A 13,516-nucleotide genomic window follows, 5' to 3' on the forward strand; every position below is an offset into this window, starting at 1 on the left:
GGAACACTCACTGAAGAATAAAGAGTCAGGGAGAACTGGAAAACGAAGAGTCAAGAAACAAAGAAATGGTAAGGCTCCTTGGAGCATCAACAGGAGGTAATCAGAAACACATGGCTATGGTGAGTGTCAATGTATTCCCCAAATAGCAAATTTTCCATTAAAGGAGCATATACCAAAGGGATTTTCTTCCATTGTGTCTGTTTATAAAATTGAATGCACTTCCTATGTTATGAAATATTAGATGTTAGATTTTAGAAAAATAAATAAATCTTTTGAGAGACCTACTTCAGTGAAGATAACTGAAATTGCCTTCAGTGTATATATTCAATTGAAGTAATTTTAAGACATAGCAGATTATCAGCCAAAATTCAGACAACTAATGCTGGGAGGAAACCCAGAAGAAATGACAAACACACATCTGCTTAGCAAGGCCCTTTGGAAAGCTCGAATGGAAAAAAGAATTAAAATTTGGCCAGAAGAGGGAGAACACTTCCTCACTATGGAAAGTTGGCATCTGCTATACCATGATCTCAATCTGTACTGAAGACAGCTTTAGACATTGAACCAGATCCCAACTGCAAAGGTGGACAGAGCACAGTCACTTACCTTTAAATATTTGCTACTATAGAACCCTCTGTTACTAGGCTGATAAAGTACAGGGTCCTCTCTTAGAAAGAACTACAAACAAAACGAGGGAGAAATACTTACTGCTTATTCATGAAGGTATGAAAACTATGATTAGAGAAATACTCTGTGAATATACTTTGGTTTCTGAATGTTTATCCCTGCAGACACTACAGCATTCATTGCAGTGTTTTTTCAACTGTCCTCAATGGGATTATTTAATTAATTTTTTTTTTTTCCTTTTTCAGATTTATAAACTTGGACCCAACTTACACTTCTGGAGAGGCTGTTAATTTAAAGTTTAAATGTATGGCTTTTAAAACTTTCTTATTTCCCATGATTTCTTGAGGTCTGAATATCTGAAAAGGATCATAATTTCCCCCAGAGAACTGCACATACATGTACCCACAATTTTTTTTTTTTTTTTTTGCATAAAGTGCCTGGGTTTGGTAGATATCTTATACATCCAAATATTTCCTGGAATCCATGACTCTTAGGTCAAAACCAGCTGTTTTAGGTAACTTGAAAAATCACCTAAAGATGAATGGTTACAAGTAAGGGGAAGCCCTACTAACATGACTATTTTTAGTTTGCCAGTAAAAGTAATAACAAAATCTGAAATTTATAGATACAAACAATGCTTCTTCTATAAAATGCCTAACAGCTATATTTTAGGTCTTGAGGAAAATCTATATAGCACCTCAACAGTTATTTTTTTTTTAATGAACTTCACAACTGTTTTCGAAGATCTGAGTATTGACTCCAAAGATATTTCTTTTTTCTCTTTAGCTGTTTCATCTTCAAAATGGGATGATTATTTGATTCTTTCCTGGAACATATATTACAAGGAGAACTAATTTATATTTGATCTTAACTAACTTCCACGTGATTCCTTCTAGCTTGCTATCTGTCTAATAAAGACTGGCTATAAACAAACGGCTGGTCCAAGTTAAGCTGAAAATAGAGGTATATGGCAAATGTTTGGAAAGTCAGTTTTCATATCCACTGAGCTTTTGAACTATAATTGTGAATTCAGAACCTTGCTGATGGTTAAAATATTAGAGTGTGGGAAAAAAATCATCCTGTGTTTGGCACTTTTTGTGAAGAAAACTCTAGAGTGAAGTTTTACACGAGCAGCCAATAAGTTTCAGATGGTTTACAAGTGGTAGGAGATCCAAAGCTGAAATGGAATTTTCTGTGACAGCCTACAAATAACAGTTAACATATGCCTAAGTTACAGGCAAGAGCAGGAGTCACGTAAAGTCTAGTAGTGAGTGAGAAGGGCTGTAAGTTAATGCATCAAAGACCTTTTTGTCCAAAATTCTTAGTGAAAATTTTAGGTACTTGAATATTTTTTAAGGAAATTATACTCATTGGAAACAAACAAGAACTGACTTTCAGGTCATAGTTTACACTCATCATAAATATGATGTATTAAAAAATGCAAGTAAGAGTTAAGTTAAAGCCAACGAAAAATGTGATATCTTCAGTTACTTTAGAGCATTTAACATTTGATTCACACTTGCAGTTGAAGTTTCATCTAGAGGTGTTTCTACTTGTATTAACTGCTTTTTTTTTTTGGTCATATTTCTTGGTCGGGATATTTCTTGACATTGCTGTAAAATAAGTCACTCAAAAGTCTTCAAATTGTCTTTGTTCAAATCTGATATCATCTTGTGTATCAGTAAGTTCTTACAGCTGTGGGTTCACAAGTTGTTATTAGAGTTTTGAATTTACTGTCCTTTGGTGCATCAGCCCTGCAGTAGGAACCAGATGAATGCACCATGTCATAACGTTAGCCCTGTGGCCTGCCTAACGTCTTAGAGTCATCAGATCTGCTTTACCTATCTCCAAGGGCGATGAGCCTGAAAGGAAATACATAAAAGAGTCTTTAAAACAAGATGGTAGTGGTGTTAGCAGTAATGGTAGCAGTAAGTATTGGTATTCAACAGGAAACTCTGCTCCAAAAAATAACCATGATCATAGGATCTACCTAACTCTATTGCAGATATGATAGTACTTAGACATTCCCAAATTACCTTGCTACACTACTTACTGTAGCATAGAAATCAGTGGTTTTGCAACCAGGAATTTCTGTGTGTGTTTTTCTTTTTCTTCTTTAGACTGGGCTGTTTTAAAGGTCATCATTTCACTAGCAGGCATGAACAGAGTGGTATATTAAAACGGAGATTCTGTGTGTTTATCTGTGCTTTGTGTTTTTTCCAACAAGTAAAGTTAATCAGAATAGTGTAAGTTAGGATAATCTGTATTTTCCTATTTCTACAAACAATAAAGTGCAGTGTGTCAATTCTTTTGAAGAAACCTATTATACTATTTTTAAATGCTTGAGAAATAAATATATTGCTTTAGAAACGTGCTCAGCAATAAAAAAAAAATCAACTTAATCAATTATAAAGTGTAATGTGGGGACAACTCTGAGTGTGGAATGATCTGGCCACTTGTACTAACTGCCTGGATGAAAGAGACCCTCCATGTTTACCAAATTTTCTGAATCTTTGATTTATGTTCCTGCACTGTAAATCTTCAGACTTTTTAGAATCCCAGTATTTCTAGAAGGAATCCGCTTCCAACTTCTCCAAATTGTCTGTTTCATTCAGCTGAAATGAAGCGAAATCCTGAGAGAGAACATAATGGCCAGGGCTCTCTGGAAGTAAACATAAGGAGTTGAAGCTAACATGTCGTAAGGTTACTCTCTGGACCATGAATACCCTGGATCCCTTTCAGACCTCACAGAAGTTAATTTTAGTCTTACAGAAGGGACAGAGAGGCAGACTGCTATCTTTGCAGAAAATGTCAAGGTTAAGCTTATGACAGCCTTACCTTTCTGATTTCCTGTGCATCACCGGAGAGAAGCAAGCACTGCTTGTCCTGGGAGAATCCTTTCTTGCATCTGCTGTCTGGGATTTCGGTGGGTGTGTTTGGGGCAGTCCCGGGGACAGCTGCTGTGAGCTTCCTCGTCCCCCGGAGTGTCAGGGTCTGGTAGAAGAGACAGATTGCCACCACCAAGCCCACCAAGAAGGGCCGGGGGCAGAATCGCCGACGACAAAGGAACACTGGACGACAGACCATGACCAGTCCAGCTTCACTTGGCCGCCGTCCACGATACCGGAAAAGTCATAGCAGCTATTTTTTGTCAGCATGAAAAATAACAAATCTGTCTTCTTTTTCCACAACTTAAATCAAGATAGCTCCATCCCCAGTTCAGAACTTTCCGAAGTGTCATGCCAAAGAAGCGTAGGTCCCAAAAGTCTGAGGCGGTTTATAAGAGCACTTCCATGGCTGACAGCGAAAAGTGACTGGCCTGGGTTAAAAAAAGACATCAAAATAATAATAGTTGTAACTAATAACCTAAGCGTAGCCCAGGCTGCCAAACTGTGGCTTCCGGCGATGCCTTATTTTCACAACATCCTTAAACTCACAGTAAGGGCTTCACAGGAAAAGAGAAACAGCACCAAAGTAAATCTGAAGCCTAAAAACAGCACTGGAGAACGCAGTAGGTTTAAACCAAAGCGCTGCTGCACAGCTGGGCGCAGGCCAGCTGGCCTTAACAGTTCCTCATTTTTCCTCGCGTTTTAAAGCAGTCCTGCTTTTCAGCCTTTCATGTTTCTTAACTGCTTCCCTTCATTCCGGTTTAAATTGCCACTTTCCTGTAAACCTTCACGGCTTTTAACAGAAAAGGGAAAACACGCTCTGAATGGACCTGGTTACCATCCGCAGGGTTTTGCTTGCATTTGTTTCATTCCGTTTCAAGTTCAAAGTTCTATGTACTTACTCAGTTTTCATCCTTTTAGCCAGAAAAGAAAAAAAAAGTTTCCATGATCCCCTAATGGATTGCTGATCAAAACCACTCGGAAGGAAACTCCCAGTCGTATGACTCCAATTCATCTCCCACCCAGGGACACACGCACGCAGACACACGGACCCACAGGCGCTCGCCGGCCGCACTCCGGGCGGGGAGCGGGGGGCAGGCGGGCAGCGCAGCCCCGCGGGCCGGCCGAGGGGCGGGGCTAAGGCCGGGGTTCCTCGGTCCTCGGGGGCGGCCGGAGCCCGCTGTCAGCCCGGGTCAGAAACTGGGAGCTTCCCCAGACTGGAAACAATTCTCCTTTCCCCTGACATGTGGCTGCCACCCAGAGCTGCAGAATCTTAAGTACATTATTTGATGTCAGGCCCTTTCTGTCATTTCTTTTTCCTAATACAGCACTGCAAAAACACATGGCCCTTCATCAATTGATGGCAAAGGTCGACGAGGAGGCTAAAGGCGACTCTGCGGGTGAATTAAGAGGATCTTCACTCCAGGGAATTGCGGTCACTCTTGTTGGAGAAGGTCACGAGTACTGTCTGGACCTCAGTACGGGAAAGTCTGTTGTATGCACTGCAATAACTGAAGGCATCATTTTTTTTTTTTTTTTTTTTTTTTTTTTCTGCTCAGTACCTAACTCACCGGTGGCGTCTGTTGTTGTTATTATCCTTGCCCGGTCTAAGGCTGAGTCTTTCAAAGGCTAATTGCCTGGCACCGCACTCCTCCATTAAGTGGCTTGTCGCAGACGTTAAGGGGAACACAGCTGGCTTTGTCCAGAAGTCAACTCAATCTAAAGCTATACAGAGGGCCGGCCAGGAGGAACCCTCAGAAGGGCAAGTCTGCAAACTCCATCCACTCCTGCTGAGTCAGCTGAGGGAACGCCGTGGAGAAAGGCACACCGTCTAAGGGCATGTTGCTCACCTCTCCCAGCCTTTGCTTTGCGAACGCTGGATACCCGGGGCTGGCTCAGGCTCACAGCAGACATTCTTCAAAGGCTCTTCTACATAGATTTTGTGACCTGTTTCTGACCCAAACTCTTGCGCGCTGAAGTTCTCCTCTGAGGCCACACCCCTAAAGTGATCCCATCCGTTAGGCACGCTCCTGGCAGTCACGTAAATTTTGTGAGGCGGAGCGCCCCCTAGGGGTGCCTCTCTATTATAGAGTCAGAGGCATGGGCGTCTGCAGGTCCCCGCTTGTAGGAAACTACATTAACACCTCAACAGGTGAATTAAAGTTTTAAAGGACAAGTATTCACACGAATGCTGGATTTATCCGAAACCCTTGCACATGTCCCCTCCAGTGTGCTTAACATTATTTCATTTATAGATTCAGAATCCTCAATCCTATGACAAATGAAGGAGTAGAAAAAAATGACACGGCATCTGACATTTAGAAGCAAATAGAATTTCAAGAGGAAATAGCTGAACAGTAGTGTTGGAAGATACAGGTTTGGTAGACACAATGTAATTTGAGAGATAATAGGAATTATGAGACCTGTAAACTGGAAACGTCCCTGTACTGATGTGATCCAAGGTGAGATCAAGTTCTTTACGAGGTGAAAAAGAAATGGATGTGTGTTTCTAGTAAGGCAGAAAGTCTGGAAATGGAGAGTTTGAGGAATCTGAAGCATCATTTTTATGTATCATTAAATTATTGAGTACAAGATGTGAAAGAAAGCATGTCAGAAGCTAAAAATCATACTGCTTTGAGGCTGGGAGAAGTGAAAGAATACAGCATAGGTAATTTTATAGGTAGACTTCAAATAACAGGAATGGGGGGAAGGTGACAAAGTAGTGTTCTAGAAATGAACAGGTTGAAAAACCCAGTTTCCCATTTTAACCGTTGAATCTGAGGGAATGAGAGAAGATGGTAAATAAAGGAATATCTGCAGAAGTGAGAAAAGAGAGTGGGAAGGTGGGAAGAAGATACAGCAGGAGTGATCACCAAGTGGAGTGATCACTAAGAGAGTCCACAGACAAGCCTGACATCAGAGCTAACCCAGTCTGGGTACAATCACGATGCTGCCTCTTATCACCTATTTTAAACAAGGGATTTGTGGAATGAAGACACTTATGCCTCCCTTGAAGTGTTGCTGGCATGGTTGGAAGAGACAATGTATGAGATAAGCACTCTGCACGGTTGTTGGAAACAGGCATGCTGAACGCCTCTCTGTTGTTTTTGATCCTGGGGCTGAGCTCAGTCTGGTCTGGTGTCAGACACATGAACAGATAAGTATCAAACAATGGGCCTCTTGAGGAAGCCCTCAAAGCAAACATGAGCACATAGTACTAGTCCTCTTCATTCTGTGAGATGGGGGTGGGTGGCAGATGCTGGTTTGGGGGAATGAGAGCAAGGGCAGGATGGGAGGGAGTAGAAGGTGGAGACTGTGAGTGGGAGATATTTATGCCTCAGCTGGAATGGAAGGCTAAAAAGGAGCATGCGTCAGAGTCTGGAAGCGTCAGAATGGGGAACAATGAAGACAGAGTCGGTTGGTTCAGTGAGAGGAGTGGGAGGGTGATACACAGCAGAACTGCATGAACCTGCGGATTCTGGCAGTGTTTCGGACTGGTTGCTTTCGTGCATATAATTTCATAAAGCACCCCTTCCACTAAATCGTTGCAGTATTCAAGGGCCTGTATTTAAGCAGCATCACACTTGGGCAATAGAATGACAGACCTTTTAGAATTCTGTAAATTTAAGGTTGGACAAAACAGAACAATCTTCTTCCTCAAATGTCTCCTACACAAAGCACACTCTTCCATCACACGTATGTTTCATTTTGGTATCGTATGAAGTGGGGGTGAAAGGAGATGTTGAATTTGAAAATGGTTGTTTGAAAAAGGTATTTTTAAAATTATTTTATTTTTTAAACTAGAGAAATAAAGCTATCTATAACAGAGAAGATTCTAGGATCAGATCAGGAAATTTGAGAAGGTCATTTGTCTCTTTGAGTGTAGCTTCCTCATAAAATAGGGGCTTCAGCTATCACCAGGTAATCTCAAATGTCACCCGAGGCTCCAGAGCTATGCTTTCAGGGACACGTTTTTGACACGGATTTCCTTTCTGTGGCAACCTGATAAGAAGAGGAAATCTTCAGATTCCGGGCCCTCTGAATTTCCTGCAGGGAAGAGCCTCTCTCTTTCAAGAAGGCTCCTGTCCGTAATGATGTAAAATCCAGCTGTAGACACTGGTGGTGATGTCGTGAACAAAGTCCCAAGGGTGCTGTCAGCCACGCCTGGGTACTCACCTTCCAGTATCTCTTCCCTAGAGCCTGACTGGCCTCTTCCCAGCTCCCACCACCTCTCATCTGATACTGACTGTGGAACTTTCCCCATTAGCTCCGAGCATAACAGGCTCATGAATTTAAATCATGAATTGCATACTGAATCTTTACTATGCAAGAGCATCATCCCAAGCAATGTGGAAAACAAGACAAATGACAAATACCGTAAAGGACTAAAATATGATAAACACAATGATGAAATGCTCAGGGTAGGGTAAGTTCTTTAACAAATAACCTCGATATCTCAGTGGCTTGATACAATAAAGCTCATTTTGCACTCATATAATATTCCAGTGTGTGTCAGTTTGCATTAAGACATTGAGTACACAAGGTCTATCTGGTGACTTTCCATTCTCTAGAATGTTGGATACCCACTGAATCCCTTGGATCCTCTGACTCCCACTAGCAGATAAGAAATGAGAAGAGGGCATGGAGAAGTACGTGGGAGATTTTTTGGGGACTAAGTTTCAAATTGGCATGTATCCTTTGGCCCATATTCTATTGGTCAGAGCTCAGTCACATTGACCCACTTTGAAATTGAGGTTTAGCAACATGCCCAGGAGAGAAAGGAAAAGAAGCTGATAAACAGATTGCAGTCCCAGCTGCAACTAAAATGGGGATAAGTCAAGTGTCACAGAGAATCATAATAGGGAGTTCGCATCTTTTGGGAGGTGATAAAAAAGCTTTAGGAAAGTGGTCATTTCTCAGCTGGGCTCTGAAAAGTCACAAAGATTTCAAATGCCACAGGTTTTACGTCTTAGTGGGAGGCCACTAAAGATAAAACTGGAGAGTTTGGTCCACATCAGGGTTGGCTATAATTTCTAAGTTAAAGATATCTAGCCTTTACCTGTACACAGTGAGAATCCAAAAAGTTTCTTCCCCAGATGATTTATTAATGAAGAGATTGTGATAAATGTCAGGCTAGGAAGACCATTATTTTCAATTTTTTGAGAATACTATTATATTACCATTATCTTTCATTGTAAACTCACAAAGAAAAATTACTTTTTTTCTCCTTTTTTTTTTCTTTTTCTTTTTTTTAAGGTAGCATAAGAACAGCATGGGTCAAGCTTATATGACTACTCTCCATGGTGCAAAATATACACAAGATTTAAGTCTATATGCAATGTCAAATTCTTGCCTTAAAGCCCTCACTCTCCCTTCGGAGGAAAATGCTGTATTTGTCCAAGGTACGTGCAAATACACCTGATTATGTATTAGCCCACAAAGTCATGCAAACACAGAACATTAATTTATATTACTTATATCTTTTCACTTGTCTTTAGAATTTCACATCTACCACTCACTACAAAGACAAACGAAAAGTTCAGTCTGCCATCAGGCTTATATCTGGTTCTTGAGATGCTAGAGGAGTATGAACAAAAATCCTAAAACAGTATTTGCAATTTTTCTGCAATTTCTAATGCAGTCAACATCTAAACCTGATCAATTTCCTTTCAACTCAATTATGTTACTTCTCTCCCAATCTCTCCTATTATTACGTGGAGTCACTTTCTGTTCAAATCTATCCCAGAAACTTTCTGGGGCATTTTGTGCATTAAAAAAAAAAAAAACGAGAGAGAGAGATTTTTCTCTGCCTTTGTAGTGGTTCTAAAACCACTCTAGGTGACAGAATGGTAAGCTGAGGATTTGGCAGAGGTCTGGAAATTGTGTTAAATGGTAAAAGGGACTTCCTAAAGGCCCAGCATTTGTTCAATTTACACATGGAAATAAAATGCTGCGGTGGAAAGTCTTCAACTTTCTATTATCTTTTTCTTGTTTGATGTTTGTTTGAACAGACACATTTTATAGTGTCTAAGTTTCTAGATGAACAAAACAGTCCAGATAGACTAAATCCTCCAAACTAAATGCTTATCATTTTAAATTGTCCACTAGATCAGTGTTTCTGAGCATAGAAGTCTCCCGACACGACCTGGTGCTGTCTTTTTGAAACTGGGCGTACCCTCACCAGCGCTGCATAGCTCTCGACTGGTCACCTTACTTATTTTTCACAGCTTTCTTCATAAGCATTTTGAATTTGTTTGCACCAGCACCAAAAATTACTTTTGTCATATTCTGTGCTGTATTCTAGTTACCAGTGTGCTTCTATCTCTTTACAGTATAAACTGCTTTTATGACAGAAATTTATTTTACTCATCTCCATATTCTTGCAGTATCTAGCAGTGTCTACTTGCAAGCGATTTAAAAATTCCTGTTTGTAGAGATTCATACATCATAGATTCAAATATTTTCCATATTGTTCCCATTTTTTTCCCCACGAGAAATACTTCACATCTTGGTAACATTTAACCCAGTGGGGGCAATTTTGTCCCCCAGGAGGCATTTGGCAATGTCTAGAGAGATTTCTGGTTGTCACAACTTGTGGGCCCAGGGTGGGTGCTACTGACATCTCATATGTAGATGCCAGGTACCTGCTAAGCACCCCACGATGCACACAACGGCACCTCCACAACAAAGAATCATCTGGCATAAAATGTCAATGGTGCTACGGTTGGAAACCTGAAATTTAACCAAAAGAAGTTCGTTGCACAATTTTAACATGATGTTCTGTTACTTAAGAGGCCCAAGATGATCTGTTAATTTAGAACAGGGAGTCCCTGAGCAGCTTGTGGCAATGACCTGATTAGCTTCATTGGGATTTTACCCACTTCTTGAATGTGTAATTATACCGCTCCCCTCAAAACGCAACATGGGCATACAATTTCCTTTAAGCCTTTCAGATTTGCATTTAAGGTTTGCATCCTCTAAAAGCCTATGGCTAGGTATATGTGTATACACACATTCTAAATGTAGATAGATGATTCTAAATGATAGAAAATAGATAGATAGATAGATAGATAGAAAGATAGAAGATGGAATCCCTTCAAGCAGTGAGCACACAGGTAGAATATTAAACATTTAATCCAATGAATTATACATCCCCAGTGCTTGACTCTCTTTTGTATGCAAACTTACAACTTGGCATGGAGCCAGGATCCCTACTTTTTTTTTTCAATATATAAAACATGAACAAATTTAGCTCTCATTTGTTATATAATAGCATCAAATTACATTCTTCAGCTTAATTACAAATTTCATTCCTCTTCTCTGTAGATCTACAATATAATATTCCTTGGAAACCACAATACATTAAAAGAAATTGTCTCAAGATAGCCACATAACTTGGCTTGTTTTCTTTTTAAAAATGTAATCACAGTTCAATCATCCATTTTAATTCTCAGAAAATAAAGTATTTTGAAATTTTCCCAGCATTAAATTTGCTCCCTGAAAGACTGATGTATGCAATGAGGAATGGGGGGGGAGGGTCGGTCTGGTTTTATCAGTCCAGTGAAGGCTGGGAGCCATTTAGCCAATCTGGGTAATCAAGAAGTAACATTCTTTCCCAGAGTATGGTTCTTGGGTCACATGTATACCACACAAAGTCAAAAGATTATTTCTATATTTAAACCACATGATCTCTATTTTTAAAAAATTTTCCCAACAGATAAGTGGACTGGTTTAAGCGTTTATAAATGAGAACCATTGGCAAAATGAAAAATCTTTGACACACTTGGGAAACCCATGAAAAAAATACCCTTATAATCAATTCCTCAAACTACTAAAGCCAAGTAATCATTTGTCATATTAAAGATAAATAGATACATGCTTCAGGGATACAAATATAAAATTGATGAATTCTAATGGGATATACTAGGGAAATCACATTAAAAGCTTCTACTAGATAGTTATATTAGCAAAATCATTCTAATGAACTGACTCTTATGCTCAGGGGTTGTTTAGAAATAATTTTGCCTGGCCTCTTGTATTCCACTTGAAAGCTTTTTCAAGTAACTTGGTACTGGTGGGAAGAGATACATTTGGGAGTTTTGAGATTTGCAAATGTTAACCACTATATGTAAAAACCTATAAAAAACAAATTTCTTCTGTACAGCACAGGGAACTATATTCAGTATCTTGTAATAATCTTTCATGAAAAAGAATATGAAAATGAGTATACGTATAAATATGCATGACTGGAACATTATGCTGTACACCGACAACTAACTCAATGTAACTGACTACACTTCAATAAAAACTTTAATTAAAAATAAATAAATAAATAACTTGGTACCAATTAAAATTGTCATTTTAAGGTAATAGCATGGAGAGCCCATCTACTGGAGTAGAGTTAACAGTGCAAAAAGAATTAAAATAGGACCACTGTTTTTTTCCTACAAGCAGTATTCAACTTGTGAACAGTTCATCATTAAAGACTAGCCGGTATACACTTTCCTATGAAAAAGTATTCTTATTCATTAACACAGGCCAGTAGAAATGGGGAACAGGAATAAGCAACACCCAAACCACACACATACCCCACCCTCACCTCCCACATGAGCATCTGAATTTTTAACAAGCAGCAGAAAAATGAATATGTTATTTATAGTCTCCCTTGCCAGGAGTGAAGAAAAGTAAAAATATATGGCTTTGAAGAACCTATTAAGAAATTATTACATTTATTTAAAATACACATTTTAATATGCCTAGGTTTCAAATAACTTGTCATTAAATGAAGTTATTTATTAAGCTAAAATATTGACTTATAAGTTATACATCACCTACTACTTTAAAATGGTAATGGCCAGAAGTGGGCATATCTTTCCCTTATATCAAACTTTAATTAATACACAAAACAAAGCAAAACAATTTTGAAGTCAGTTCATCTCACTTCAAACTTTTTCTCTGTAGCATAATCAAATCATGGATATGAAGATTCTGGGGAAGAAGTTACAATCGGTTTTAGTAACTCAGATTTTGCCATCTAAATAGGGAAATTTAAAAATCTTGATCAGCAATTCTGATTAGTAGTTTCAAAAATTGGGAGAAAAGATTCACCTTAAATTTAGAATTTTTACGCAATTTCCAAATTACAGACAATTTTTGTCATCCCTAGTTTATAATCTTAATAAGAAAAGTGTTACGATTTCATTAAACAGTTAAAATAATGTACTTGGCTGACAATATGTAAATGTTATCACTACTCCTACTGACAAACAATTCCAGGTACAGTGTGAAACGTTCATGGCTAGACTCTTGCTTTCAAGTTCCGTTCCCCTGACAACACATCTCCCAACCCCACGTGCATTTACTCCACACTGCTTTTATGTTCTCAGAATGCATGTGGCTCCAGAACAGTTTCACTGCCAGGAAAACTTTCCCTACTTCATTTATCTTTAGGAATCAGTTCAAATGATATTTCTATGTTAAGCTTCCCAGTGTTCCTAGAATACTCTGTGCATCCATCTATTGTAACACATCAAAATACAGCAATTGCTTGTTAACGTGTCTGTCCTTCCTGCTCCCCACACCAGCACGCACCACACACACACAAACACACACACCACATACATACATACACAAATATCTTTATCCATGTATTCTTAACATCTAGGTGCTTCATGTTTGTAGAATTATAAAAATAAACTTTCTTGAGGATATTTTTTTCTCTTAAAATCCACCTGTTGAAAGATTTCTTTTTAAAAAATGTGAGTTAAAGGAAAACACTGCAATGTTTACACAAAGAGAATTTTACCCCTTACAACCCAACTATACTAGATGTTTATTCTTTTAAGACTAAATTAACGAATTAGTAAGATCAAGAAGAATATTTCTGAGATTTAAGGACAAAGGGCACTAACATTGCATAAAACAAAAATGGTTAAAAAATCTAAAATATGTGGAATTTGCTTTAAAGGAGAAAAGAGCAAAAAAAAAAAAATGAACTGCCC

The 13,516-nt window shown here is 38.9% G+C and overlaps 1 protein-coding gene across 3 annotated transcripts in view; it reads right to left on the reverse strand.

Moving 5' to 3' along the window:
• The window catches only part of CPED1 (cadherin like and PC-esterase domain containing 1), a 250,353-nt gene extending 245,769 nt beyond the window's left edge, over positions 1–4,584 (reverse strand). For 2 of the 3 annotated variants that reach the window (XR_004137904.2, XM_064487398.1), the window contains exon 1: positions 3,466–4,584. Coding sequence is in view for 2 of the 3 variants with exons in the window: in XM_064487398.1 (XP_064343468.1) it covers positions 3,466–3,714 (249 nt within the window). In the remaining variant the exon portion in view is untranslated. The remainder of the gene's footprint in view (positions 1–3,465) is intronic. The other variant, XM_031455263.2, reaches the window with a different exon arrangement.
• Between the last annotated feature and the right edge of the window lie 8,932 nt (positions 4,585–13,516).

Source organism: Camelus dromedarius, chromosome 7, assembly GCF_036321535.1.
Source record: "Camelus dromedarius isolate mCamDro1 chromosome 7, mCamDro1.pat, whole genome shotgun sequence".
NCBI classification, from domain to species: Eukaryota; Metazoa; Chordata; class Mammalia; order Artiodactyla; family Camelidae; genus Camelus; species Camelus dromedarius.